Below are 27612 nucleotides of genomic sequence, written 5' to 3' on the forward strand. Positions count from 1 at the left end.
CATTTTTGCTGTCAGGAAGTGTTATATCAGTGAGGAGGTTTAAAGAATTAAAAGCTGTATTAGAATAGTATTGTCCACAGTCCTGGGATAGAAATGTGTTAATAGTTTCTCTGAACTTGCTTTCCTGTTTTCCAGATAAAACGTAATTGATAGTAACTCGCTTAAAGAACTGCAGCGAGCTTCCTGGGTGAAGGAGGCAGAGTGTGTTATTTTCTAGAAATAATGAAATGCAACCCAGCTATTCCACAAGAGCTGCAGCTCCTTCTCCCCTGGTTTGCGGTAGTCCAAATGCTTTAGGCTGAATTTTTGGGAAAATTCCCTGCTTCCTATTGATCTCCTGACAGAAGGGCGGACTGGTCCCTACCAGGAGGAACAGTAGTCGCCAAGAAATGGGTGCAAAGGATTACGTTTTTGTAGACACGGCCATTCATGCTTGTAATTGAAGAGCTTAAATGTGTGGAAATGGGGCTTGCCAAATGTAGGGACAGATGGGGTATCACTATCCTTTTGTATGCTTCTTTGCTAATTATTCTGTATTTTATAGAAGGAGATGATGACAGCTATCACTCTTTACTGGCATAATTTTCCGCATCAGTTCGACATCTTCAGCTAGGATCCTTGTCATGTATCTAGAGGTGAAATCTCATCTCATTATAGTTAATGAAAATACCATTGCTGCCTCTTATGCAGCCGTAAGTCTACTAGAATTTGCAAAATAATGTATACATGTTTTTAAGTTCTCCTTCCTTATCAGGTTAGTATAGGTTTACTTACCACCTACTAATTTGTCAGAGTTAAATGAAGCTTTTATTGAGTGGTTATGTTGAGTAATTATAAGCACAGTTGGGCTAAGCAGTATTTACTTGCTTCTTGAGTTAGCTGAGCCTATGCTTAATGAAGTGAGCTGTAAGCTAGATGGGCTAGCTGTTTCCGGGCTTCATTACATTAAATTTATTGTTGAAGTGCTATTGCCTTTTCAGATACCAGCCCCTTTCCAGGTAACCGAGAGAAGGAACGTGCCTGGTCTGACCCAGCTTGTGCACAGGACGGGCAGGTGCGGTGGCATCGTACAGAGCCCCGGAAATCCCTCTGTCAGGCCAGACACGGTGTTTGACTCTGCACGTCGCCGACTGCAGATGTGCTGTAAATGTTTGCACATATACAGCTCATTAAAAATCTTTTGATGTATGTCTCGACTGAGAAGCAACAAGGTATATCTCGTACATACTTTGGTAAATATCTGCATTATTGCACTATAGCATGTGTCTAAATAGTCTGCAGTATTGCACTGTAGCAGCAGTGCTGTGTAGGTACAACATAAAATTGCAACTGTTGTCAAGGTCCATAGGGGTTTTCATCTCACACTGTTTAGTGAAAAAGTCTCATTTCTTTAACTTGATAGTTAAGTTTCAAAAATGTGGTTACATTTTTTGGTAATGTTTCTTCTGCTTTGCCCATTCAGGTCTCTATCTCACTTCTGACAGTTCTAGGAATATGTATTAGTCATCAAAAGGGGGTTGAGAAGATAACGATGACTTGTGCGGGGTGACCGTTAGGGTTTTCTTAGCAGTTGCAGAAAGTAATTGCAAGGTAAAGTAACTGCAAGCCACACTCGAAGTTGCTGAAGTATCAAAATTGGTGAAATATCAAAGGTACGGTTGACGGAGCAAACTTGTCATTGGAGGTCAGATAAGAAGGTTTGAACTGCACACACATTCTCAGCACTGAGTCTTTGCTCTCAAATTTTGAGTAATGCCCAGATTAAGAAAGCTAAGAAAGTATCTTTTTGAACCGTACGTCGCACCCCTGCTTCACACAGATAAGTAAATTAATCAGGAAAGCAGCAGCGCTGGAAACCTCCCTTTTGCAGCATGCAAAACTAGTGCTTCTTCAACCTGCTCCTCCTGCAGTGAGCCAGAGCGGCTCTGAGAGCAGAACTTGCAAAGAGACACAGGAAAAACTGCTGGACATGCAGATCTTCCCTGTGAGTGGGGAAGGAGAAGGAATGACCAGATGTGACAGTCATTAGTCACAGTTGTTTATTGTGCGATGAGAAGATGCTCTGATGCATCATAAAAACTGATAGAATTTAGGTACCATGCCTTGTGCCTTTGGTCTTCTCTCACAGCAACTTTTTTGTTCTTTGTGTACTCTAAAAATACATGAACTTGTTGAGTTTTGCCCTTGTTTGCCTGTGATGCTCTTCAGAAGCATTTAAAAACATGAGAATACCCACAGTCAGATTTCTGATACTTATGAAATGCATCAAAGGGAGCATTCCCTTCCACGAGAAGATGATTGAGTTGGTCCTTCAGGTTTTCGCATGCTACTGCCAGCGTTGGTTTTACCCATTTGCTCAATGGCTTAAGTGGCACAGTGTCTTGAGCAATAAGGTTTTTTGGGGGTTCATTTTTTTAGATGATAAAGGGGCAAAAATTGGAGTTGGAAGTGGCTTTTGATTCCTGAGTGGTTTGCACTGACCACATGCTGTTTCGGTATCAGGTTACATTGTGTGGCTGGTGGTGAAGTGGCCCTGGGGACTGTTGGGCAGGAGTTTGGCAGGACCTGGCAGGGGCAAAGCCATGCTCCTGGCCTTGCTCCCTTGACACCAGAGCAGTGATGCCATTGGGGCAGGGTCACTTGTCCTCTCCACCTGTGGGTTGCTGCCAGGGGGTCTTCCCCAGCTCTCAGAGGTGTACAGGCTGCGTTTCACGTAGTGCTCTTGTACGAGGACTTTTTGCTGTGCAAGTTGCAGGTCGCAAAGGATGGTCACACCTATTGAGTGTGGGCTTGCACATGAGTTGCAGAGGGCTGAGTGAAGGCAGAAACTTACAGCGTGTTGACATAGTAGGGTAGTAAATGTGGATTAGTAGGTTAAACAGCCTGGCATTTACTCTTGAGTAAGAGCATGAGCTTGAATAGTTACTACATGGAAGCTGTGATGCTGTTAACTCCCTCCTGGGCTCGCTCCCTGGTAGTGTATGTGGGCATACCCGAGGTCGTAGTCCAAAGAACATGCTCATAGTAGCTCAGTTTTAATTCTTTCCTGCCAACGCTAAAAATAAAATAAAAATGTGTAAAATAATATTATCAGAAAGCTTAGAAGATGCTGAAAATGTATAACACAATTTTGTTCTTGCTGATCTGTTGTGGTGGAGGGGAACCCTTCTCATGCATGAAGGACCCTCTTATTTTGGCTGGCAGTATTATGCAGAAATAGCATGCTCCTGGATGGTTTTTTTATATGTATAAATAGCTGAATTAGTTATAGCTGGTGCTTAATAAGTGTATGTGGAATTAATCTTAAAATATAAGCATTAAAGGAACAAACTGGATAATTCTGTGGTTTAAGATGATAGCTGCTTTCAGGATAGCTGTTATTTTTTTGGCTTTAGATTGTTCGCCCCACAGATATCAAAGTTATAGAAATCTTCAGGATTTTAAAAAGGGAAGAGAACTGCATTGCAAACGCTGGAGACCTACAATATATAGCTTTTCCCAGTATATTTTTCAGTTCATTCATTTGAAGCGTATTAGTATGAAACTATAAACTTTCTTTCTGTGGGTTGCAGGCAGGCTTTACCTAGCATTTCTGTTTCTGATCTCTTATAAAAAGCTGGAAGTGATACGCAGTGCAGTGAGGAGCTGTGAGGTGGGTCTGCGAGGGAGCGATGGCCGGCGTGGCAGTGGTGGGTGGAGTGGCAGCATGGAGGAGCTCCGGTTGCGTCGGTGCTGGTGTGCGTTTGCAGCAAAATGTTCCTGCTTTTTTTGAACTTGTGTACTTTAGCACATAAAGATTCCTCCTTCTGAGGAGGCTTTGATTGGTGTCAGTTCTTGATTAACTAATGCCTTGATTTTGGGGAAGAAGGAAAAAAACACAGCTTATTCCTGGTTCATAGTCACAACGAGATTCAGTTCTTGTTTCCCTGTCAAGTATTTGTAGCACTGGAGCATTCCTAATACAAGACACATCCATGATCAGTCCAATATCTCTGCTATTTGTAGGGATGTTTTCTTTACCTAAAAACTGTTACTTTGTAGCAAATAGTGGGAAAAGAAACCTGAAGACTTTTTCCACTTCAGAGGCTTCATCCCTGGAAAGAACAGATTATAAATAATCTGTTTGTTTATGATACAAAACGTAATGTATTTAAGCAACTTTGATAGAAACATGGCCTCTTTTATGTTTACAAAATTGGGCAAACATTCCACATAAGAAATATATGCGTTTTCCTGAAAGATCCTTTGAGAAGGAAGAAAAAGGCATCCCTGTGAAAAGGCAATGTTTTTCCCATGCAGGCAAATTCCGTGAACGTATTCATGATGGTTTCGTGTGAATTATCAATAGCGATTATGACAGTTCAATTTTGTGTAGGACTTCTACATAAAATAAGTTCAAGGTGAAATTTTATAAGGTCTTAGCCTGCCTGTGTCATCCAAAATGTTCTGTTCAGTGATTGATTTTTCTCTGAGACGTTGTAGCATCACATAACACTGTTTCCATGTGTTTGTGTTTCCTTGCAGGTGAATCCATACTGAAACCTGCTTTATGGCTTAGCCTAAAGAAAGATGAGACCTAATTTCTCCCTTTCCAGTGGAGTGTTCCATTTTAGGCATTATAGTGCCAGGATTAGCAACTGAAATTATCGTGGAAGCTGGCTTAATTTTTGTATATTTATTTCTGTGGAAGCAGCCTAACTATAGCTTTTTAAAACAGATGTATAGAAGTCTGTCATGCTGTTCAAGAGTTCTTCCTTAGTTTAATTTCACAGTTACCTCGTTTGTTTGTAGAGCATTTGTGGAAACTTACTGTTGGTAGTGTCCTTGCGAAGGAAAACATGGCAACACTTGAGGGTAGCTCTGCAGTCTGAATTGTTGCAGAGTATCTTTCTTTGTAAAATAATAAACGTTAATATTAAATATTTCTACAGGTGTTCAGATGCAGCATGTTGCAGAAAGGCAGGATTGATGACTGGGCAGTCAGTCTCCTGCCAGGCAGCAGCAGTCACAGCAGCAGCAAAGGTGTGAGCAATGCTTTCCACCCACACTTTGTTTATAAGTGTTAACTTCAAAGCTTTGCTGGGGCTGTTTAATTGCTAACATAATAAAACAAAAGGAGCTTAACTAAAGAACTAGTCAGGTTTTTAATTGTATTTGTGCTCGGTTCCCCTTTCTGAGGGTAGCTGTTGACTTACACCAGTATAGATATTTCTGCTTGCCGTCTGGTCTGAAATGTTTTCTGTGGTACACAATGTGCAAATATTCCCTTTATTTCTCAATACTTGCTCCTCTGTAGCAAGTGAAATGGAGATTGTGACTAATGTGTGATGAGTAGTTGCGGATACCATCTTACAGGTCGGCTGTGTGGGAGTCATGCAGCTTGTGCTTTATCTTTGAAACTAAGCAGATAGTTTAGCAGTGTCTATACTATGACTAGTCTGTATGGAGACGTTTTAGTTCTTTTCTATGCAAAAAAACCCCAGAACTGCTGTTGATTTGATTCCACCTGGAGTAAGCATTGACTATTGTAAAGGTGTTCCTCTAGTACCAAAGCTGCAAGCAGTTGCAGAAGTTGGGGAGGCATCTTGGTGGAGAGAAACAAAAGTGGGATTTTGACTGCTGCTGTTGGAAGCGTCATGTTGAATCTAGCTTGTGATTAGAGAGATTTAGTCTCATACTCCCAATAAACAGTGGACTTTTTAAAAGTATCGAAAGCAAACCTTATGTCTGCTCTTGCCTATGAGGTATAGGAGGGGTTTAATGTCTGCGAGCTGGTATCCCCTGCTGCAACAGCGAGTGTAACGTTTTCAGCCCAGAGCTGGGGTAAGGGTTGCCTTCTGGAGGAGATGCTGCCAGCTGCGATGGAGTGTGACGGGCATTCAAGCACAACCAGTTGCCCTGGGCCTGCTGTGGCAGTGCTTCAGCCATGGTGGGTGGTTGCAGGAGAAAACTTAACACTGGGATTAATACTCCCTCCAGAAGGCTTGTCTCTTAATAGAGCTTATTTTTCACAAGGGAGGGAGCGTATTGTCATCCTTAGCTTTTGGATAAGAAAATGCAAAGAAGGACAATAACTTTTCGAGGTCAGTTTCGCTTGTAGGAGAGAAAGTTGGCATTTTACTGAATAGGCTCTAGTATTGAGAAGTAATAAAGCAGTGGCTGCATAGGGCTGTGAATGAGGGGAAGGAATTCCTATACCTGAAATACTAGAAAACCAACATAAGGCAGTGAGTTGCTAAGTCTCTTTCCAAATGGATTTTACCTTTATCTGAAATCACTGTGTCCTATGACTTGGAGAGATAATAGCCATGAAATACCCTACCGTGTACCCCAGCCCTGCTCCCTCTTCGCTCCTCTGGTGTACACGCATTTCTGCTGAGCACAAAAACCCACCAGATCCCACTCTTCCCCGCAGAACCGAAAGGGAAGGCTTCCCCCGTGGGGAGAGGAGTGTTTTGGGAGAGGGAGCTCTGAGTGCGCAGGGGGATGCCAGCACCACGAAACCAAATTGCAGTGGGTTGGTGACCTGTGGGGAGCCGCCAGCCTCCCTGTGAGGGGGCGCAGGGCTCTGTCCTGTGGGAAGAGCGTGGCATCCTGCCCTGCTGTCCTGGCACCCATGAGAGGTTCACTGTGAATTTGGGGGAGTGCTGATGAACAGGGGTGTCTCTGCTTTGTGAATGAATTTTGGACCTGAAATGATGCTGCAGAGGACAAGCTTGAGCAACTTTCCATTAAGCATGAAGGAAGATGAAGATGAGTGAGAACAGCATTCGCCATGCTCCGTGTTTAATATCAATATCAAGAAGTGAATCTCTTTAATGTGGCAGTATACTAATAGTGATATTTTAATGTGTCCATCACAGAATCACAGAATCACACAGAATCACAGAATGTTAGGGATTGGAAGGGACCTCGAAAGATCATCTAGTCCTAGACCATATCACACAGGAACGCGTCCAGGCGGGTTTTGAATGTCTCCAGAGAAGGAGACTCCACAACCTCTCTGGGCAGCCTGTTCCAGTGTTCGATCACCCTCACCGTAAAGAAGTTTTTCCTCAAATTTAAGTGGAACCTCCTGTGCTCCAGCTTGCACCCATTGCCCCTTGTCCTGTCAAGGGATGTCACTGAGAAGAGCCTGGCTCCATCCTCTTGACACTTGCCCTTTACATATTTATAAACATTAATGAGGTCACCCCTCAGTCTCCTCTTCTCTAAGCTAAAGAGACCCAGCTCGCTCAGCCTCTCCTCATAAGGGAGATGTTCCACTCCCTTAATCATCTTGGTGGCTCTGCGCTGGACTCTCTCTAGCAGTTCCCTGTCCTTCTTGAACTGAGGGGCCCAGAACTGGACACAATATTCCAGATGCGGCCTCACCAGGGCAGAGTAGAGGGGGAGGAGAACCTCTCTCGACCTGCTGACCACACCCCTTCTAATACACCCCAGGATGCCATTGGCCTTCTTGGCCACAAGGGCACACTGCTGGCTCATGGTCATCCTGTTGTCCACTAGGACCCCCAGGTCCCTTTCCCCTCCGCTGGTCTCCAACAGCTCTGTCCCCAACTTGTACTGGTACATGGGGTTGTTCTTGCCCAGATGCAGGACTCTACACTTGACATTGTTATATTTCATTAAATTTCTCCCCGCCCAACTCTCCAGCCTGTCCAGGTCTCTCTGAATGGCTGCGCAGCCTTCCGGCATCTCAGCCACTCCTCCCAGTTTTGTGTCATCAGCGAACTTGCTGACAGCGCACTCTAATCCCTCATCCAAGTCATTAATGAATATATTGAATAGAACTGGTCCCAGAACCGACCCTTGCGGGACTCCGCTAGACACAGGCCTCCAACTGGACTCTGTCCCACTGACCACTACTCTCTGGCTTCTTTCCTTCAGCCAGTTTACAATCCACCTCACTACCCGATCATCCAGACCACACTTCCCCAGTTTAGCTGCAAGGATGCTGTGGGAGACCGTGTCAAACGCTTTACTGAAATCGAGATAGACCACATCCACAGCTTTACCATCATCTATCCACCGGGTAACATCCTCATAAAAGGCTATCAAGTTGGTTGAGCAAGACTTCCCGTTGGTGAAGCCATGCTGAGTGCCCCTAATGATCCCCCTATCCTTGATGTGCCTAGAGACAGCACCAAGGACAAGTTGCTCCATCACCTTTCCGGGGATGGAGGTGAGGCTGACCGGTCTATAGTTACCCGGGTCCTCCTTCCTGCCCTTTTTGAAGACTGGAGTGACATTCGCTTTCCTCCAGTCCTCAGGCACCTCTCCCGTTGCCCACGACTTAGCAAAGATGATGGAGAGTGGCCTAGCAATGACTTCCGCCAGCTCCCTCAGCACCCGCGGGTGCATCCCATCAGGGCCCATGGATTTATGGACGTCCAGGTTGCTTAATTGGTCCCTGACCCAGCCCTCATCAACCAAGACAGATTCCTCCTCTATCTTGACTTCTTCTGAGGCCGCAGGGGTCCAGGGCTCCTCAGGACAGCCTCCAACAGTATAGACAGAGGCAAAGAAGGCATTCAGTAACTCCGCCTTCTTTTTATTCTCTGTCTCCAGGACCCCCACCTCATTCATCAGTGGGCCTACATTGCCTCTAGTGTTGGCTTTACCTGCAATGTATTTGAAGAAGCCCTTTCTGTTGTCCTTGACCTCTCTTGCAAGGTTTAATTCCAAGGAGGCCTTAGCTTTCCTAGTTGCCTCCCTACATCCTCTGACAACAGACTTATATTCCTCCCAAGTGGCCAGCCCCTCCTTCCACGATCTGTACACCTTCTTCTTCCACTTGAGTTTGCCCAGCAGTTCCCTGTTCAACCATGCAGGTCTTTTGGTCCCCTTCCTTGACTTCCTACCTGTTGGGATGCTCTGATCTTGAGCTCGGAAGAAGCAGTCCTTGAATGCTAACCAGCTATCGTGAGCCCCCTTACCTTCTAGTACCCTGACCCATGGGATTTCCCCTAGCAATTGCTTGAAAAGGCCAAAGTTGGCCCTCCTGAAGTTCAGGGTTGTGATTCTGCTAGCTATTCTGTTCCTGCCACATGAGATCCTGAACTCTACCATCTCATGGTCGCTACAACCAAGGCTGCCCTCAACCTTCACCTCTTCAACCAGACCCTCCTTGTTAGTGAGGATCAGATCCAGCAGCGCTCCTCTCCTAGTTGGCTCATCCACCATTTGCATCAGAAAGTTATCATCAATGCACTGGAGGAACCTCCTGGACTGGGGATGGCTGGCTGAGTAGGCCTCCCAGCAAATATCAGGGTAGTTGAAATCCCCTATGACAACCAGGCCCTGTAATTGCGAGACTGCTCTCAGCTGCCTGTAGAAGGCCTCATCACCCTCCTCATCCTGATCCGGTGGCCTGTAATAGACACCCACAACAGTATCACCCCTGCCAGCCTGCCCCTTAATTCGCACCCACAAACTCTCAACTCGCTCCTGATCTGCCTCTGGACAGAACTCAATACAATCTAGCTGCTCGCTCACATAAAGAGCAACTCCACCACCTCTCCTTAGCGGCCTGTCTTTCCTGAACAGGACATAGCCATCCATGACCACATTCCAGTCATGCGAGGCGTCCCACCAAGTCTCTGTAATTGCCACTAGATCATAGCCCCCCGACCGAACACGGATTTCTAACTCCTCCTGCTTATTCCCCATGCTGCGTGCATTGGTGTACAGGCATTTCAGGGAGCGAACTGGGCACACCGGTTTCATCCCAGATTCACCCCCTGACTTCACCCCAGGGGGATGGGGGGCCTCCTGGTCTACCTCAACACTAGAGCATTGCCCCAGTGGTGCAAGCCCAGCTACCACCCCATCATTTCAATAGGAGACTATTCTTGCTGCGTAAACATAATACTAAATCTCCAAGATAACATCCTATTGCCTGTGAAACACAAGCAACTGCTGACAGCTGCACAACCTGTACATCCCAGATTCATAAGTGGACAGTATGGACAAAAACATATTTCTTTGGGAAAGGAAATTAATAAAATAGGCCACGACTCCATTTTTTCCTGACTTGATGGAGTTCTGCATAGTGACATTTATGATAGAGTGGTTTAGAGTAGCACAGAATGAGATCAAAGAAACTTAGTTTGTACAGTGGTATTTTTGATGTTACAAATTAGATGGTTATTTATGAGTCCTGAGGGAAGGAAAAAAGAGCAGCAGAGTAAAGCAGCCACTACAACAAATTTCAGAAATGTTCCAACACTTTTATTTACAGAGATAATGTCTAACTTGATTGCTACATAACAGAAGCTGGAGAGTATTCATTTGTGTTTCAGGATTTGGGATGAGTAAAATTTTGCAAATAAGCGTTGCATGGTACAAGATAAATGGCATCCATGAAAGAAGAGAATGTGTTGCTTTGCCTGATGTTATCTCACTTAATGATTTCAGTGCTTTTCTGTTTTGCTGCTAGAATTGATGAGAACATAGCAAGATTAAAGAGTAGAAAAAGCTTTCCTCCGGGGCAAAAATGTACTTGTTAAAAGCACACCACAAACAAAAACTCAGATAAGTTTGTTGCCTGAATAAGCAATAAATATTTAAGATGTTGTCCATAAGTTTCATATTAAAAGCATGTTGGTACTACTGAATTCAAATGTTTTACTTCAGAGGAGATGCACTGCAGTGATGGGGATTGTTGGGCCTTCCCTGTGTTGTTGCAAGCTAAAAATTGAATGTTTAGCAAACTGAATTTTATTTGCACATTACTGGAAAAAGTATATTGGAAATATACTTTGAAAATATAGCTTGGAAAATCAGAAGTAATTTGTATGAATTGGGGCTTAAATTCTGAAAAAAAGATACCCTAAATATACAGATGCTTCTCTGGGTGGGAATTAGCACCATCACTCTGACAAGAGCAATTAAAAAATAGGTGGCCCTGGGGTGAGGGAGGGGTGTAGGGAGAGGTGGAGAAACTGAGGTTACTGTGAGTGCTCTTTCTTTTTTTCTTTTTCTTTTTTTTATTCCCCTCCTTCTCCACCCCCTCACCCCCCCTTTTTCCATCTACAAGCCTTCACACCAACTTCCTTGTCTGCCAGATAACTGGTGGGTACCTGTCTGTGTAGATGAGTTCGCAAAATACTTCAGGAAAACCAGAGTGTTTCAGATGATCCCTTGTTTGTTGGTGAACTCTCTATGACGTTTGCTGGATATTGTGATGTTTTGGATAGAGGTACTTTTGTCCAAGCCTGAATACGGTTGTTACTATAATTCAGATCAGTGACAATTAACGCTGCTGTCTTTTGTAGATTTGTGCAGTAATGAAATATGGTTAAAGTGTTATGAGTGTGAAGTCTAAGACTGAACATAAAAGCCAGAACTGGGGTAGTCCTTCAAGCCTATATTTAATTTTTTGGATCATACAGGTATTAAGATGCAGCCTTTAATTATGTGATCATAGTCTCCCCCAAGTCAGTCAGTACTCGGAAAAGGTAATCCTGCCTAAAAAGCAGTTGCTCAGTGTTTTGAGTTGCCTTCATTTTCTTTGCTTGGCTCCCTGTGTTATTTTTATGTCAAGTCTTTTAGTCTTCCTTTTCAAAGAGATGCATGAATTTCAACATTGACTTTGCTACAGCACTTATGGTAGTCCCTCAGTAGCCCACAAGTGTTAATTAACCTTTATGCTGTGTGGGATGATGCTTATATTTAACAGATGAAGGGTGGAGTTAAAGAGATTAAGGTAAAAAGCATCTGCTAATTGCCCAATTTTCTAATTAAATAATTGACCAATTTGAAACTTGGAAGACTTGATTGTCGAAGTACATAGGTAGGACAGCCCTGTACACTTCAAAAGCCTGATTGCTGCTGGTGTGAGGTACCTGTGAGAGCTCAGCACTTTTCTACATTGATGTCCGGTGTTTCAGGTTAGGCAGAACATGCAGGTTCTTCCTCTGTGTGGCCTTGGGAGTGCAAGAGGGATGCTTCCCTGCTCTTAGTGTCCTTCTCTGGCCACCCTGGAGCCCCAGGCAGTGTCTGGCTTTGTCTTCATGCTGTAAAGCTGGAGCCCGTTGAGTTTCTTTGTGGGGTGGCTGGGGTGCCATCCGCTCATGGTGTGGGGAGGTGAGCAGTGGCAGAGCCCTTGGTGAAGAGAAAGACTTCAGAGATCCGGTCCCTCTTCAGCATGTGAAAAGTTGTTTTCTTAGAAAATTTTAACTAGTTTGGTTTGGGCATGGGGGAGGATAGGGGAAAGGAACTCCAGGCGCTAAAATTTTTAGCCTACGTAGTTTCATGCTTGGCAAAGTTACTAATTTGTAACTTTTAAATTAGCATTTTATCAGGGAAATGTTCTAACACTTCTAGCACAACATGAAATATTTTTGACAAAGGACTACTAATATATGTGTGCTAAAACGTTATTTTTAATGCATGTGTAACTTACAGCAGAGCAGTTCATTGCAGCTATCTCTCTGGTTGCTGTGTGAAATTCCAAGCACATGTGTTAGGAAAGGTGCTCTCTGCCCCTCTCTTTCTCTTACTGTGACATGAAAATAGGGTGGCATCAGATATTATAAAGAGCTTGGGGTTACTGAAATTGCTGCTGAGTGGGTTGTAAGGGGGATCCCAAGCACATGCCTGTAGCCACCATGAATTCTGTCTACGGAGTGTAGAGGTCACTCATCTGTTCAGCAGAAACACCATTTTGGAAGGTAAGGACATGTCCTGCTGGTTGAAGGCCAAGTGTTGAAGAGTCCTGAGCTTCAGAAGAGTATCGGGAGTATCAAGAGCTAAGCAATCCTAGGGGAAGAAAAATACACAAGGCTTTTTAAGGAGTGGGTGGTGAAAATCCTGTGGATGATCTTATTGGTGAGCTGTGTCTTAATGGAGGTGGAGCTGATATGAAGTATGCAATCGGGGAAGGATAAATGAGAGAAGAGCCAGCATAACTACCTGCCTCTTCAAGTAATTATATGGATACCAATGTCAGATATGAGAAGTGTGTGTAAGTGTTGGCTTTCTTTTGTTTTCTCAGTCTACGTATCAAAACTAGTATTGGCAAGTATAAAGTCTGATCTGTTTCTTTTTAAAACTTGTGTCTGCCCAACAAATAATACAGTTACTGGAAACTTGGGCAAGCTAAACACTCATGTTGGTCAAATACAGCATGGGTGGAGTTGTGCCCTGTGAATCTCATGCTGATATATTTCTAGATTATCCGTATTAAAAATAATACGAGTGTTTACAGCAGCAGATGCACGGGTTTATTACAAAAATATTTTTGTCATTACAGCTGTAATTTGTGGTTATTACAAAGTTATTTTTTGAGGATGTTTTTGTATCGTCTTCTAATCTTTCTCCTTCCCTTGCTTTTTCATGTCAGCAAAAAAAAAAAAAGATACAAAAGCCCATGTGCACAAATCTGTTTAGCATACGCAAGTAGAACTACTGATTACTAGGGATGAAGTGGTAGATCTTAGGTGTCAGACAAACCCTTTGAAACGAGATTGCCTGAAAACACGGATGATGTTCTCTATAATGTAACGGTGGAGTAGTAGGCTCACAGGCATGAACTCGCTTCAGATAAACCATAAAACAGTCCACAAATAGCAAAGAGCAGTAGTGACTATTGCATTACAGAATATTCATATCCTAGCATAAAATCTTCTCATGGATTATCTGTAGACAAAACACTGCAGTTGTACAATGTATATATGTTGTGCTTAATTAAAAAGTCCTAAGGAAACTTTGTCCAGTGTAGTTATATATCTTTGTTCTTCTTTTAAAATTTAATGCAGTGCTTTAATGATTTAAATTTAAAGTTTATGGCCCATTTCCCTACCCCCCCCCCCTTAAGTTGAGTTTTGGGGTGTATAATTTATACAGATATATACAGATCTGTATAGATCAATTCCAGATGGGCCAGTTTACATTTATTCAAGTCAGGCATAAATTCTTAACAGCATAAATTATGTTCCTTTCAGGGTTTTGACTGAAGTTTTTCGGCACAGTCTAGATTTTCAGACGTGAGTGAGGGTTGTTTTTTTTGTTGTTGGTTTGTTGGTTTTGGGTTTTGTTTTTTTTTTTTTAATGGCCAAGTTCTGTATCCATCAGTTAACATGGTGAATTGCACTGCTATATTTTAAAGTGAATAATAAGCAATCTTTTACACAGTTCATGATTAAAAATGCAGATTAGCCACTGGGATGATCACTTCTGATTCTAAGGCACTATCTGCTACACATTGCACTCTCATTTTATGGTCTGATTCTGCGATAGGATCTGTGCAAATAACTGCTTACTGTGGACTTGTTTTTAAAGTGGCTTGTGAAAGGCTAATGGAGACTAATACATCTTTTTTAATTAACTAGCATGTAGGGAACTAAAATAAGTTTGGACTGTGAAGCATTAAACAATCTAATGAGCTGCTGCACAAAGAAGTTTTCTCAACATGATGTCATCATGCAGCATCAACTCTGAGCAAGTGAGTGGTGTGTGACAACATGCGTTCTTCCTGAAAACCTGAAGAATGTCCGTGGAAGAGAAAATTACAAGGCTTAGCTAGTGTGGGAAGTACTAACAATGCTGCATATTTGAGAGCCGTGAGTTGAGGACCACTGTCTGCAGTCAATGACTTACCTGTACCCATCTCAAAGCATCTGCATTATTGTTCTACAAGAAGGTACAGAAAGAGCTTTTACCTTTGTCTCCAATAATTAATGTGAGATCAAGTAGTGCATTTTTTTAATTCTGAATGGAAAAATTGGAAAATTAGGGGAAGAGAATGAAAAAGTAGGAAAGGAAGTAAAAAAATATGTGGAGTAATGTAGACTGTCAAAGGCCAGAGTCTTGCATTTGCAGGAAGGGAAAACTTGGGGAAAATTTCTCCTTCTACTTCCATGCCACCAGATCTAGCTTCTAGGGTCACATCAGAAGTTAATACAGTATCGCTTCGGAGAGGGAGGTGGGGGAAGCTGTTTTAATCTTCCATGTTTGTGTTGTGTGTTTTAATTCCCATTCTCATGTTCCTTCCATGACTCACGTCCTCTACAAAACCGAGATAATTTGTGTGTGTGCTGGCTTTTGGAGGAGGTGAAGGAGCTACTGTGGGCAAAAGTGTAGAGTCTAATTCTATTTTTTTTTTTTTAAGAGAATTATGTATTAGAGGTATGGAGCAGAATTCTTGATCTTTAATAAGCACCTTTTATAAGCTAGTCTTAAGACAAGTGAGCTGCAGAGAACTGCAGAGAATTTTCTTTCACTTAACATGGTAGGAAAAACAAGTTTGTCAGTTATCTCTCTGGAAATGTAAGCCTCATGCAGAGTCAAATATTCACTGCTCTTCAGAATAAAAATTGCAAGTTGTGCAAATATGTACCTTCCTGCACACATGGACAGATCACAGTCCTAGTGAGAAAGGGCTCTTTTGGGCCAATGATCTCCTGAAATTGTCAGCCAGATCTTTATACCAGTCCAAGTAATTTCTTTTGCATTTCTGTAATAAAAGACTTGTACCACTCTGGGGAAAACATAGAAAACTGTGTGGGTGCCTTGGCAGGCAGGAGTTTAAAAATATCTGTGGTTTGTGTGGCTTTGTTGGATAAAATGTAGGATTTTCCACCCTGTGGTTTAAATTTCCATGTGCTGGAGTTTGTAGAATTTGTTTTTCTGAAATGTTGCTTGTGTCTAAAATGAAGCCCTTACTTATGTTTAGTCGAGCCTGGGAGGAATTGACTCAGAGAAGTGATAATGGGTGCTCTGCAATTGTTGAGGGGCCCCAGAATAGATGGTTCAGTAGTAAGATACTTTTTTTTTTAAATGCAGCCAGTTCAGATTTCTCCTAGGCAGTCAGTGATGAAGTGTGATACTTTTCAAATGCTGTTATCCTCACGTGCCTGGTTGGTGACATGTGAGGAGAGGAGTGGTGGGTGTGTAGGGAGGTTTGTTAAGTACCATCACTATGTACTGGATACCTCTTTCAGAGTTTCTGGTTTGAGTGTAAGGGGCGGTTTGAGCTGCTGCTTTGTTCAATCTGCTGGGAGTAGTTTGATGCATGTGACTGTCAGGAGTCCCGCACAGTGTAATGCATCTGTTTAATGCTGTTTGTTGGCTATGAAAAACGAACCCTAATTTTTAGGGTCATTCAGATGTCTCCTGAGTACTGAATACAAGCATCCCATACATGGCTTATGCCTAAAGGAGGAGGGGAAGAATTAATGTCTAATGGCTAGAATTAAATATTAAACTATTGAGCTATGATAAAATAACAAGACGTGTTATTTTGAAAGTTATAGTACCATATGTTTAGACCTAGCATGTTTGTTGTGTCATCGGAGTGCCAATACTCCTATCTTAAGCCACTTTTTAAGATTGAAGGACCTCAGATCCGCATCTGTGTGAGTGTCTCCTCACTACTACCAGCAAGCAGTGCAGATGGTGCTTTTTTCGCAATGGATCTTGTTCCCAGTGGCTCTCTTGAAGGCATAGGTCATGGACAGCTTGGGAAACGTGACCAATACATCAGCAATGATGCTGTTTGGTTATAATAAAAATAACCAGTTAACTGAAAAGGTCCTTTTAAAATGGATTAAGTGGATGAATAAATAGTCAATTGTACTGACAAATTTCTTGCTATTCCCTAATCTGATTTCCCCCTTCAAATAAATAAACAAACAAACAAACAAATAAATCTCCCTCTGGTTTAGTAAATGAAGAGTGGCTCATGGAAGGCCTGGATAGATGTCTGAGCATGAGGGAAAGGCCAGATGTTTAGGAGTGGGAGAAGAGAAAGGGAGGAGGTGGACTTCTGCTCCATAAGTGACTGACTTTGTAGTTGCGTAAGAGCTTTTTGCCCTCTGAAGGGGGAAGGGCATGCCCTTGAAGGAAGCTTTGTGTTTAAACTTCTTTTGAAGTAGTTACTTAGATTATAAGAATGTATTTTTAACGGAAGAAGAAAACTGGAAGAGATTTTGAAAATTTCTGTGGAAAAAAAACAGTATAGTTTTGTGTTGTGCAGATTTGTCAAAATGATCTCAAGGATTACAGTTGTGTTTACTTTCAAGGCATCTTCTTTTAAGCTAATCTCTATCTGACTTGCTTTTCAAGACACTGCCAAGAAGGGCATGTTGTAGTTCAATTGAATATTTGCTGTCATGGGTGAGGTATTTGGGTTGGGAGTCATTTTAATTCTCGAATAGTTGCCAGAGTAATATATGATTGTCATCACTTGAAACAGATCCTGCTTCTGTAGAGTGATAAAGAACAATAAAATGTCTTCCCAGTGTGCTACTGTGTTCTTTGATCAACCAAAATATTCTTGATTTCCTAGTGATCTTCTTGCTATCCAACTTCTTTGAGTCGCTGTGTCTCATGTGCCTGCTCAGCAATGCAAAGCAGCTGCTGGTGGTTTGAAACCTCTTTTCTCCCATACACACATAGCCTATTGCTTTACCGATTTTTGAATCGGCTAAACATCTTAACCTTGGTTTCCTACTCATGCCCCATTTATACAGCTACGACCTCTGACAAGCTGTTGCGATGAAGTTGAGTTTGAGGGTCCTTCTGCTTCTCCATGCCATGTCTAGGGGTTAAGCCTCCATAGTACAGGTCACAGAGGTGAACACTGGCCAACTCTTCTACCATCTCATTTGATATGTTGGGGAGGTAAAAGCATTGCAGCTCACCCTTGCAGGGCAGAAAGATTTGCTCTTCTGTTCCCGTTTGAAGTTAGTGACATAACTGCAGCTTTGGGAGCTGCAGGAGCCATCTAATGTGCCCTTTTTTCGGGATGCTGAGCTTCAGCAGAAGCATTCTAGTCAATGTTAGTGATCGGTGGGGAAAAAAGATGCCCATGTCAGGCAGGCAGCGCTCTGGTAGAGTGCTTGCATCCATACTCATCAGAGAGACCGACCAACAGTGGAGCCTTTCCTGGTTTGGTAATTACTATTATTTGGACTCCACACAGGGAACACAGTAATCTCTGGCTTCCAAAATGATGATTTGACATAGCTACTTACTCCTTTTACAAAATTTTTTAATAGTAATTTGTATATTTATACGGCCTGGGAATTTATCCATAATTTATCCTTTGTAAGACCTTTTAATAGTTCATTAATTGAAGGCTTTGGCAGAAAAAAAGGAAAAAAATAAGGTTTTGGTTGTGTTTTTTTTTTTTCTTTTTAAAGGAAATTGCAGCCTTCTCTCTTCTGTATTTGGACTGCTACTCCAGTATAAGACGAGATACAAAGATCATAATATTTTGAAAATAGCTGTCACTGTTTTCTGCAGTGTTCATTTTGACTGGTCCACTGCATATATTTAAAGGCTAATGTTGTAAGGATAGCAACAGTATGAATTATATGGTAGTTCTTTCAGTCCATTTACTTCCTTAAAGTAAAACCTTTTCTTCATTAATTAATTTATGTAACTTTACCTTAATTCCTTTTTATGTGCTGCATAGGTACGTGTGCTTGTAGGAACTTCTGCTAGCTCCTTAAAACAGATGGGGTTTTATGTTTTGGGAATGGGAGTTTTAATAAAAGAATCTTACACAGCTCTTCCCAACCTAGAGTATCTGTCACTGGTCTGGATTTGTAAAGTACTATTGAGAGAGCATCGGATATGCTGGGCTGTAGAGTCACTAAAATAACTTTTCTGCATTAATATTAGTTGTTTTACTAGTTTCTTGTAAGAATTTTGTTAGTGTTGTGAAAGTACTATTGTGATTATTTCGGTTGGTTCAATTTTTGCTCCTTCAGTAGTGAGTATCATGTTTTAACTGAATGGAAGCTGACGTTAAACTCCTTAATTTCTTTCATATTTAATTCATTGGAGGGATTTGGCCCAGTGTTTCTTTTGCTTACATTTATTTTAAAAGTGCCCTTATGCAAGTGTGTCAAAGATGAAGGCTTTTCCTAGTGAAAAATAGAGTTTTAGGATTGTGGCTTATATTAACTTTTTTTCCCCTTCGTAAGATCGTTGAACTAACGTTTATATTATATATAATTGCATTAATAATATCCAGCTATTTACCCTTACGTGTAAATTTGCCCTTTGTATATATTTCATAGCATACGGACTCACACTGTCTGTTTGTATAATACAGGTAAATTTTGTAAACCTGTATTAGAAGTTCCTTCCTGACTTTTTAGTAAGCCTATTGGGATGGATAAGGAATTCAGTACCATGTGATTGAGCAACATATTCTTTTATAGGTAGTCTTTAGCGATTGGCCTGTGATTTGTTGGAAGAGCCAAATACAAAAAATCTGTTATGTGTTATTTTGGCTTGGCAGAACGGATGCAAAGAACTGTCAAAGGCAAAGAGTATGCAGAAGCTGTAATTTCCTTTCTACCACTGAAGAATAGATTTGGCTGGATTACGCCTTCAATGCTAATCTGTCTCTGTGTGGCCAAACAGATTTTTGGAACCTTTTTGTAGCATATTTATTTTCTGTTCACTTCAGGCCAAATGTTACAATGTCGTGTATTTTTTTGGCACATTCAGGGTGGTGATGTGAAAAACGTTAGAGAGAAGGAATTGGAGTTAAGAACTATGGTTTAGGCCATTTGAATTGAGGTTGCCACTTGATGCAATTAGGTCATGGCTAGCAATACTTGTGTGTTCAACTGCGGATTTTTTTTTTTTTTAACTTTACATCTTGCTTTAAAATTAAGGATCACATTTAAAATTCTTCAATAGTTCCAAAAGCATATATTGTGAAATTTGACCACAATCTTATACCTTTTTAGTTAATTCAGTTTGCTATTTAAATGAGCTTAATTTCAGTCTTCCTTCTACTGGTGAGCATGGTTTTCTTTCTACACTATTTTAACAGAAAACGCATTTCCTCTTCTGATTGTACTAGGGCCACACTCCTTAAGCCCTCTGTCTAAGCTAATGATTAGTAACATTTCTGTCTTGAGGCATTAATTTGATACGTTTAACATAATATCCATTCCTTCTTTGCCTGAACATGTTTGAACGTGGTCAGTATTTCAAAATGATGGGACAGACGTACTCATGCTTCTGTGGATTTTAGTTTAGAGCAAAACAGTTAAATGCCTCTTTCTACTCTTGTTTTCCTGCTGTACAGATGACAGTATCTCAGCTGCGAGCACATCTGATGTCCAGGACCGTCTTTCAGCCCTGGAGCTGAGAGTGCAACAACAAGAAGATGAAATCACTGTACTAAAAGCAGCGTTGGCTGATGTGCTAAGGCGTCTTGCTATCTCTGAAGACCATGTAGCTTCTGTGAGAAAATCGGCACCAAGTAAAGGTGAGCCCATATTTGGTATGTTCTTTCTAGAGTCAGAATGTTATCATTTAGAATGTTCTTCTTTGATCACGTCCTTTTTCCCTTTTCTGTCTCATTTGGAAAGGCAGGTATATTTTGAGCTAAATGGTTAGTTTTTTTAAGAGTGGCTTTATAGTAATAGATATCTGAAATATGCTTATTAATTTTGCTTTTGCTAACATTTTTATGTACTTAACATCCCTGAAAATTTACCTTACTGCTTGTTAAAAGATTGCCGTTTTAATTTAAACAGTGAAATGCTTTACAGCTGCAGTCTGTAATCTGCCACTGGGGGTTCTGGGGCTTATGGGCAGCTCTGAGTCTCACTCAGCTTTGACTTCACCTAGAAGTTATTCAACTGAAGGGACGTATTAGAGGCTACGTTTCCCCCTGCTCCTAAATCAGGAAAAAAAAAAAACAAAACAAAAAACCCAAAAACACAATGCTACCAAATAGGTTTTCTGAATATAGTTAATTTTTGTTCAGCTACAGAGAGGATTCACCACCAGTAGGTTTCTTGTAAGGAGTGGCCATGTAGCCACTCAACAGTATCTCCTTTGGCTAAAGGCTAGTAACTTTTACATTGCAACTTTGAAATATGTAGGATTGTTTAAAAGTAAAGAAACTAGATGCTGGTTTTGCCAATTTTTGCATACTTTTTTTTTTCTGTTGATGTTTCCTTTTCTATTTTGGACGATTATTTGAATTGAGTTATTTGAATTTACTCCAGCTTAAAGTTGTATATTCAGAGAGAACTACGACTATGTGTATTTGTGGTCTATATAAGACCTCTGATAAAATAAAAGGTTAGGTCATATTTCAGATAATTCATAGTTCTAGTTCACCATAAATGCATGTATCCCCATCAAACCAGTATAACACTGAACTGACATGTCATAGACTATGTTTGTTTGGGTGGCTGCATTATACAGGCTGAAAATGCAAAAGCCGAAAATGCTGAAACTGAATTATTTTAGATGTGGCAGAGAGATCAAATTCCTTAATTAAGTGTTTTTGCAGTCTCTCTGCCAGATGGAAGGAAGTGATGATGCTTAATTGGCTTGGGCTCTGAATCCTGCCATTCTCTCTTGCTTGCTAAATCGTAGTGTTGTCATCCGTGCTTATAAACGCAGCTTTTATCTGCCCGATATGCATCTCTGGTCTCGTGAAGATTGAGACTTCCTTCTCTAACTCTGTGTAAATGGAGCTCTAGCAAGTATTTTGACTAAATCAGTCTTTGCTGTCTGCTGTCCATTATGACAAAAACAAAATGTCCAAGTAGAAAACTGTGGGCAAAATGTGTGCAGCATAAGTCCTTATTCTTCCCATTTAAAGGCAGAGGAGCTGGGATATGCACAAACATGGCTAAAGACCTTTGGACTGGAGTTGTCTAATACCCAGCAAACTCTGTGCACAGGCAGGGCAAACTTGCTGTGTTCTGCAAAATGCCTGGGGGCCGTCTCCTTACTGGGACTCTGGGGGTCTTGGGGCCATACCGAGTTCTCCAGGTGAATTTGTTCAGTGAAAAATTAATTCTCTCTTGTGGGGGGGGTGCAATATCTGAATATCTTCAGCTTTGTGCTATTAGTTTCTACCAATTGTGAAGAAAGAGATGGGGATGGCGGCAGAGATGTACACATACAAGCTAATACGTTGAACTTCTATGAGTTACGACTAATTGGTGCTACATTTAGTTTGTGGTGGTTGTGTCCCCATTGTGCTCAGTTACCTAATGCCACCGGGCAACGCATTAACTTCACTGTTTTATCATGAAAACAGCTGCATATAGTTGGTATAAAGATGTCACAAAAGGAAATGTTTGCATACAGTCACTGGAATTTTGTACAAGTCTAAAATTAGACTTGAAGAATGAACTTGAGATTAATATTGGTTTAAGCTTAAACATCAGTATTTCAATAAATATTTCAAGACAAGTTCATACATAGCTTTTTGCAATACCTAGATTCTACTTTTGATTTCTGTATTTTAAGTTCATTCGATAAATAAAGAACTCTTGAAATGTTTTAACAAAGAGAAATGTATTATTTTCATGACTGAGTAGGCTTGGCAGAAGATCTGAATTGTCATACAAAAATAACACTCAAGGAAGTAATTGTTAATTTTTCTTTGAAGTATTTTACGGCTACATAACAGGCTCTTACTAGTCAAGTCATGGTTGTTGCAAAGGTTATTGTATTCCTCCAAAACTCTCTTTGGTGTGTGTGATCCTGTCAAGTAGCAGTTTCATGGTAAATATTATCAGAAGTATTTGACTCTACAGCAGCCTTAAATACACGCTGACATAAGCAATGAGCAAAGAGAATAGATGCGTTTATATTTCTGAATACATTGAGAGATGTGTTTGATTTGAAGTATGGCAACACAGTGAGATAAATACTTTTAAAATAAACTGAACTTAAAAGAACCATAGTACCGGAAAAAGCCATCTTGAATCTTTCTATCAAACAAACCAGTTTTAATCTGAGAGACAATAGCTAACCTAGTTTGAAGGAGTCTTTCCTACTTGCTGCTGAAATGAGTTTTCTAAAACCTCTCAATTTTTCTCTTGTTGCTATCTCAGCAGTGCTTTTGAAGAGGGGTTTTTCATAGACTAAAAATAAGTGTTGTGAACAGACTAAATCGTGCTGAAAGGGCCAAATCCCAATGACATTTTCATTGACTTTTCTCATTCTGAAGTTGATGGCCCAACTTTGTGCAAAAAAAATCTTTTCGTCCTTTGTGTTAGTTTGTCTGCCTTGCATAGCTGGTGAACTAATTCTGTTCTTATTTTTCTTATCCCGTTATTTTAGATTGACAGATTGAATCAACCATAGCTGAAGCTAAAATTTTTTGCGTTATCCTTGTAGTCTTTGTTTTTCTTTTCTCCTGCATTTCTGTTCCATGCTTATTTTGAACTTAGTCCCATCATCAGTGAAAAAATTAACATAGGCATGGGTAGATTTTTATTTCTAACCCATGGGCTATCAGTCAGGAAGTTCCTACCTATGATTTTGTCTGTCTAACCCTTTTTCAGAAGCGAGCTCTTCATAGAGGGCAGGTGATTTGCGAACTGTATGAGAATAAACTAAAGGGTGAGATTCTTCAGCAACATTAGTGCCGCCTAGTAAAGCATGAAGTGGAGATACTGTATGAGGGAAATATCTCTAGTAGGGATTGCTACAGATTTAGCGCTTGTCTGTTATTTCACAGTGAAAAGCAGACTCAGAGTGTTCGCATGTGGCTTGTTTTCCTCTAGTATTTCTCAATGCAAAGTCATTCTAAATAGAGACAACATTTGCAAAATAAAAAGGCTACAATAGTATTCCTCCATCTCTGCACGCACCTAAGAATAACTACACAAAGCAGAAATTACCAGGTCCAAAGATAGTGTTGAGGATTCTTAGAAATGTGAAAGGGCTTGATTAGGGAACAGGTCCCCAGCAGCTACAGGGTTTGGGGGGGATGGTAGTGTGTGGATGCGTTTGTGTTTTGTTTTTTTTTCCCTTTCTTTCTGCTGTCTGTCTGTCTTTTTTAATAGATGGCTTGGTAAGAAGAATTTCTTTGGTGGGAAGTTCTTTGCTTTTGGCAGCTCTGCACTCTTGTTGCCACATGTCTCTGCTGTTGATGGGTGATTGGTGCTATTAACATTCACAGAAAGTTCCAAAACCAAAGATTACCTGGACACTGAAGAAAAGGAAAGCATAAAGCAGTCTGGTACTTGTGGCTGCCAGCAAGATAGATTGGCTCACAGCTGGTGCCTGGTAAACCTATTAAAATCTTCCAGGGTGTCAAAATGTGTGTAACAGGAGAATTCATCCCTCAGGCTCTGGGTGTGGAGACAAGTTTGTGGCACACAGTGGCACCAGTAAAATGTCTCAGACTAATCGTATCACTGGAGTATGAGCTCTTGCCTGAAAAAGTGGCCATCTACCAGAAAGTACATCTGATGTCTGCCTGTAAAGAAACAAAGAGTTCATGTCCTTTTTCTGGACTCAGAAATAATGAGGTGGCTTGTCACAGGTTAAACCTTTGGAGGAACATTTTCCTATTGCTTGGAGAAGAATTGATATCAAATAACTCATATGCAAATTCAGTTCACAAAGTGAAATTGAAGCAGTGAATGGCAGTTCACGGAGAGGGCCTCCTATGACAGCGCAGGCTGGCAGACTGAGAGGCTTTTATTTTACTTAAAGCAGTGATCCTGGGGATCTGCAAAGGCAGCTATGTACTGGAAATGCAGATTTTTTTTTTTCTTTGTGTGGTGGGTTTTTATAATAGGAACCTGGAGAGTTTTCCTTGCTTTCCTGCTCCCTTCTCTGGTGTGAAATAGTGTGCCCCTTCAATGACTTTTCAATAGGAAAAATACTAAATAGTATCTTGCATCAAATTCCATCTCATTGCACTAATGTAAGCAAAGCACTTCAGATGTAATTTTTACCTTATCTCAGCAATGGTTTCATTTCAATAACATAAAGTCATTTTGTTTTATATTAACAAAAATTGACTTCAGGTGTTCAGCAAGCTTCCTTAATGAAAGCATAAGATAGACTCACGTTTGTGGTTTTAGTCTTAACACATTTTAACGTGCAGAATTGTTTTAGTAACTGGGTACATGTTTAGGTTGTCTAATCAGTAAATGTTAAAGGAACAGAAAACAGAAGTGTAATAGAAAAATGCTTATGGTAGAGGTAGGATATAGGCTCTTATCCACGTAATTAAGACTAACCTGGCAGGCTTGCATGTGTCTCATTTTACCCATGGGAATAGTCCAATTGAAGTCTGCAGGCTGTATGCTCACATAACAAATGATGATACTCTTGAGATCTTAATGGGTTTTCCAGGTATTGGGTTCAGTGCCATATGTTCTTTCTGCATTAAAATTATTTTTTCTGCATTTCTTCCCCATTTTTTCCCTATCTTCTCCTCCTCTTTAATATTTTTTTTTCTGTTGCACTTACTGTTCTTGATACCCTTCATAGATTTCCCTTTAATCAAAGAATTTGGATCTAGAGCGCTTTAATGAACTAAGGGTCACTAACCAGCAGAACTAAGTTTAAGGAAAGAGAAATGAAGAGGAAAGTACAGGTATTTTAACTTCTGTAACCTAATAATCTTCATTGAGGAAGATATTCAGAGCATTGCAGAGGAGTGTTTTTCAGTTGTGATGATAAGTATCGTTATTGTTTTTCCATATGCTTCTTACAGTTTTGGATATGTTTTGTGTATTTGTGTGCTTTTTTTAGGCAGTGTGGGCAAATTCTCCTGAGCAGTACTCTGCTATTCTCTGTGATGCTTCTTAAACTAAGAACTGCAATATTGGAAGAGTTAAATGGTACCACTAACTTTTCAAGTAAAAACTGGCTTGTTTTTTATAACACTTGAGTAGCTTTTTCATCACTGTTTGCCAGAGTATATAAAATTGTTTCAGAATACCATAGTTAAAATTTTATTTCCTCTGCTTGGATATAACTCATTTGGCAATTCATTGAGGAAGTAAATGGTGCCTCTGGGAAAGTATAGCAAAATAATAAGATGTTAGGGAGGGAGGAGGAAAAGGGCAGTGTGGTTTGAATAAGCAATTGGCTGTCCCACACCAAAGTCATCTTCAGTTTCCCTGGGTAGTATGTTTTAAAATGTGTGCCCAAAGAGTCAAGCATCGGAGCAGGGACATGGCTCCCCTGGACTCTTAAGAGCATAACAACTGAAAAAACTGGTTTTGTGTCTCTAGGAGGATCAGTTATAGTTAGAAATGTATGCATTGACAGTTTTAAGTCACTAGCTATAAAAAATTTTTAGGAAATCTCAAATATTTAATTACTTAAAACATTGTAGTTAATTTATTTACCAGTTGGGAGGGATTCACTTACATTTCAAGATGTTTATGCATTAGCTATAGGTTCTCCAACTGTTGCATATTAACATGCCTCTATTCAGATAGTTCTTTTAGTAGGAAATTACAAGTAATGTATATTTAATAGCCAGTTGTCAGTTGAGATTTGTGAAATTGGGCTTCAATAAAAAAAAGAATAAAAAGCATCTGAATTTTTTTCAGCTAGATATGATTGTTGTAAGATAATAAAGTTTGACAAAACTTAATTTTGTCTTAAAATTGGATAATTAAACAAGATGAAGTATAACCTATAGGTAGTGAACTGAATTATTTTTTTCCTGATTTATATTGGTCATTATTTGAGAACTAGTATCTCACCTTACCTGTAACGTTTGTTCATGTGATAGAAGAGAACGAGCCGAGGTGAGCAGCTCCGGTGCTGGCAGGATCCTCAGCAGAGCACTCCAGGGTGGTGCACAGGGCAGGTTTCCCAGACCAGGAACCTGAGGGGGGAGCAGAGAGAGCTGCCAGGAGCCCGCAGCTCACACCACAGCGCCTGAGGAGACCTGGGGGGTGCAGTGGCCAGGCCTCCCCACATGGGTAGAAGAAGCCCCTGGGGGAGCACTCGCGACCAGGGCCGGCAAACAGGGCATGGTGCATCAGGAAGGGCGCTGAAACTCTGCCAGCTTGACCAGGGAGCAATGGTATCCTCCTGGCCAAAAGCCACGGCCTCTCTAAGCTCTGCAACCACCACGACTGACACAGCTTCCCGGACAGAGCTCCGGGGGAACACGCTGCTACCCAGGTGTCAGGCTGAAGGGTCTGCCCTACCCTTATGCCAGCACCGGACAGCAGCAGTGAGCACAGCTGTGGGAGGTGTGCCCAGGTACAGGAGCTCCTCTGCTTAGTGACAGAGCTCAGGGAGGAGGTGAGCAGGATGAGGACTATCAGGGAGGGAGAGAGAGAGAGAGAGAGAGAGAATACTGGAATCGCTCCCGACCTTCCTTGGGACAGGCCCAACAGGCAGACAGGACATATGATATGGAGGATTCCCTATCATCTCTCCACCTGGCTGAACATGGTGACTTAAGGGATAGGGGCAATGGCAACAAGTTCCTGCCTGGCACAGCAGGCACATCTCCTCAGTGACTACTCTACCTTCCCAGGTGCCCTTGCATAATGGGTATGAGGCTCTGCAAGTGGAACCGAACAATAATGAGGGTGATGGTTCATCTAGCTTGGAGGTGTCACCGAGGTTAAGTCTGCCTACGCCCTGCGTCAAAACCACTTCCATAAAGAAAAAAATGATAGGTCATTGTCATAGGAGACTCCCTTCTAAAGGGAACAGAAGGCCCAATATGCAGACCGGACCCAGTTCTTAGGGAAGTCTGCTACCTCCCTGGGGCCCGGGTTAAAGATGTTAAGAGAAAGCTTCCGACCCTGGTACAGCTCTCAGATTATTATCCATTATTGATTTTTCAGGTAGGCAGCAATGAAGTTGCAACAAGAAGTTTGAGGGCTA

At 41.3% G+C, this 27612-nt stretch overlaps 1 protein-coding gene across 1 annotated transcript in view; it reads left to right on the top strand.

Annotated features, from left to right (window-relative positions):
- The window catches only part of EML4 (EMAP like 4), a 182996-nt gene that overhangs the window by 76013 nt on the left and 79371 nt on the right, over positions 1-27612 (top strand). The window contains exon 2 of the mRNA XM_068398931.1: positions 20060-20242. Within this exon, the coding sequence (XP_068255032.1) occupies positions 20060-20242 (183 nt within the window). The remainder of the gene's footprint in view (positions 1-20059; positions 20243-27612) is intronic.

The sequence above is a fragment of the Nyctibius grandis genome, chromosome 1, assembly GCF_013368605.1.
Source record: "Nyctibius grandis isolate bNycGra1 chromosome 1, bNycGra1.pri, whole genome shotgun sequence".
NCBI classification, from domain to species: domain Eukaryota; kingdom Metazoa; phylum Chordata; class Aves; order Nyctibiiformes; family Nyctibiidae; genus Nyctibius; species Nyctibius grandis.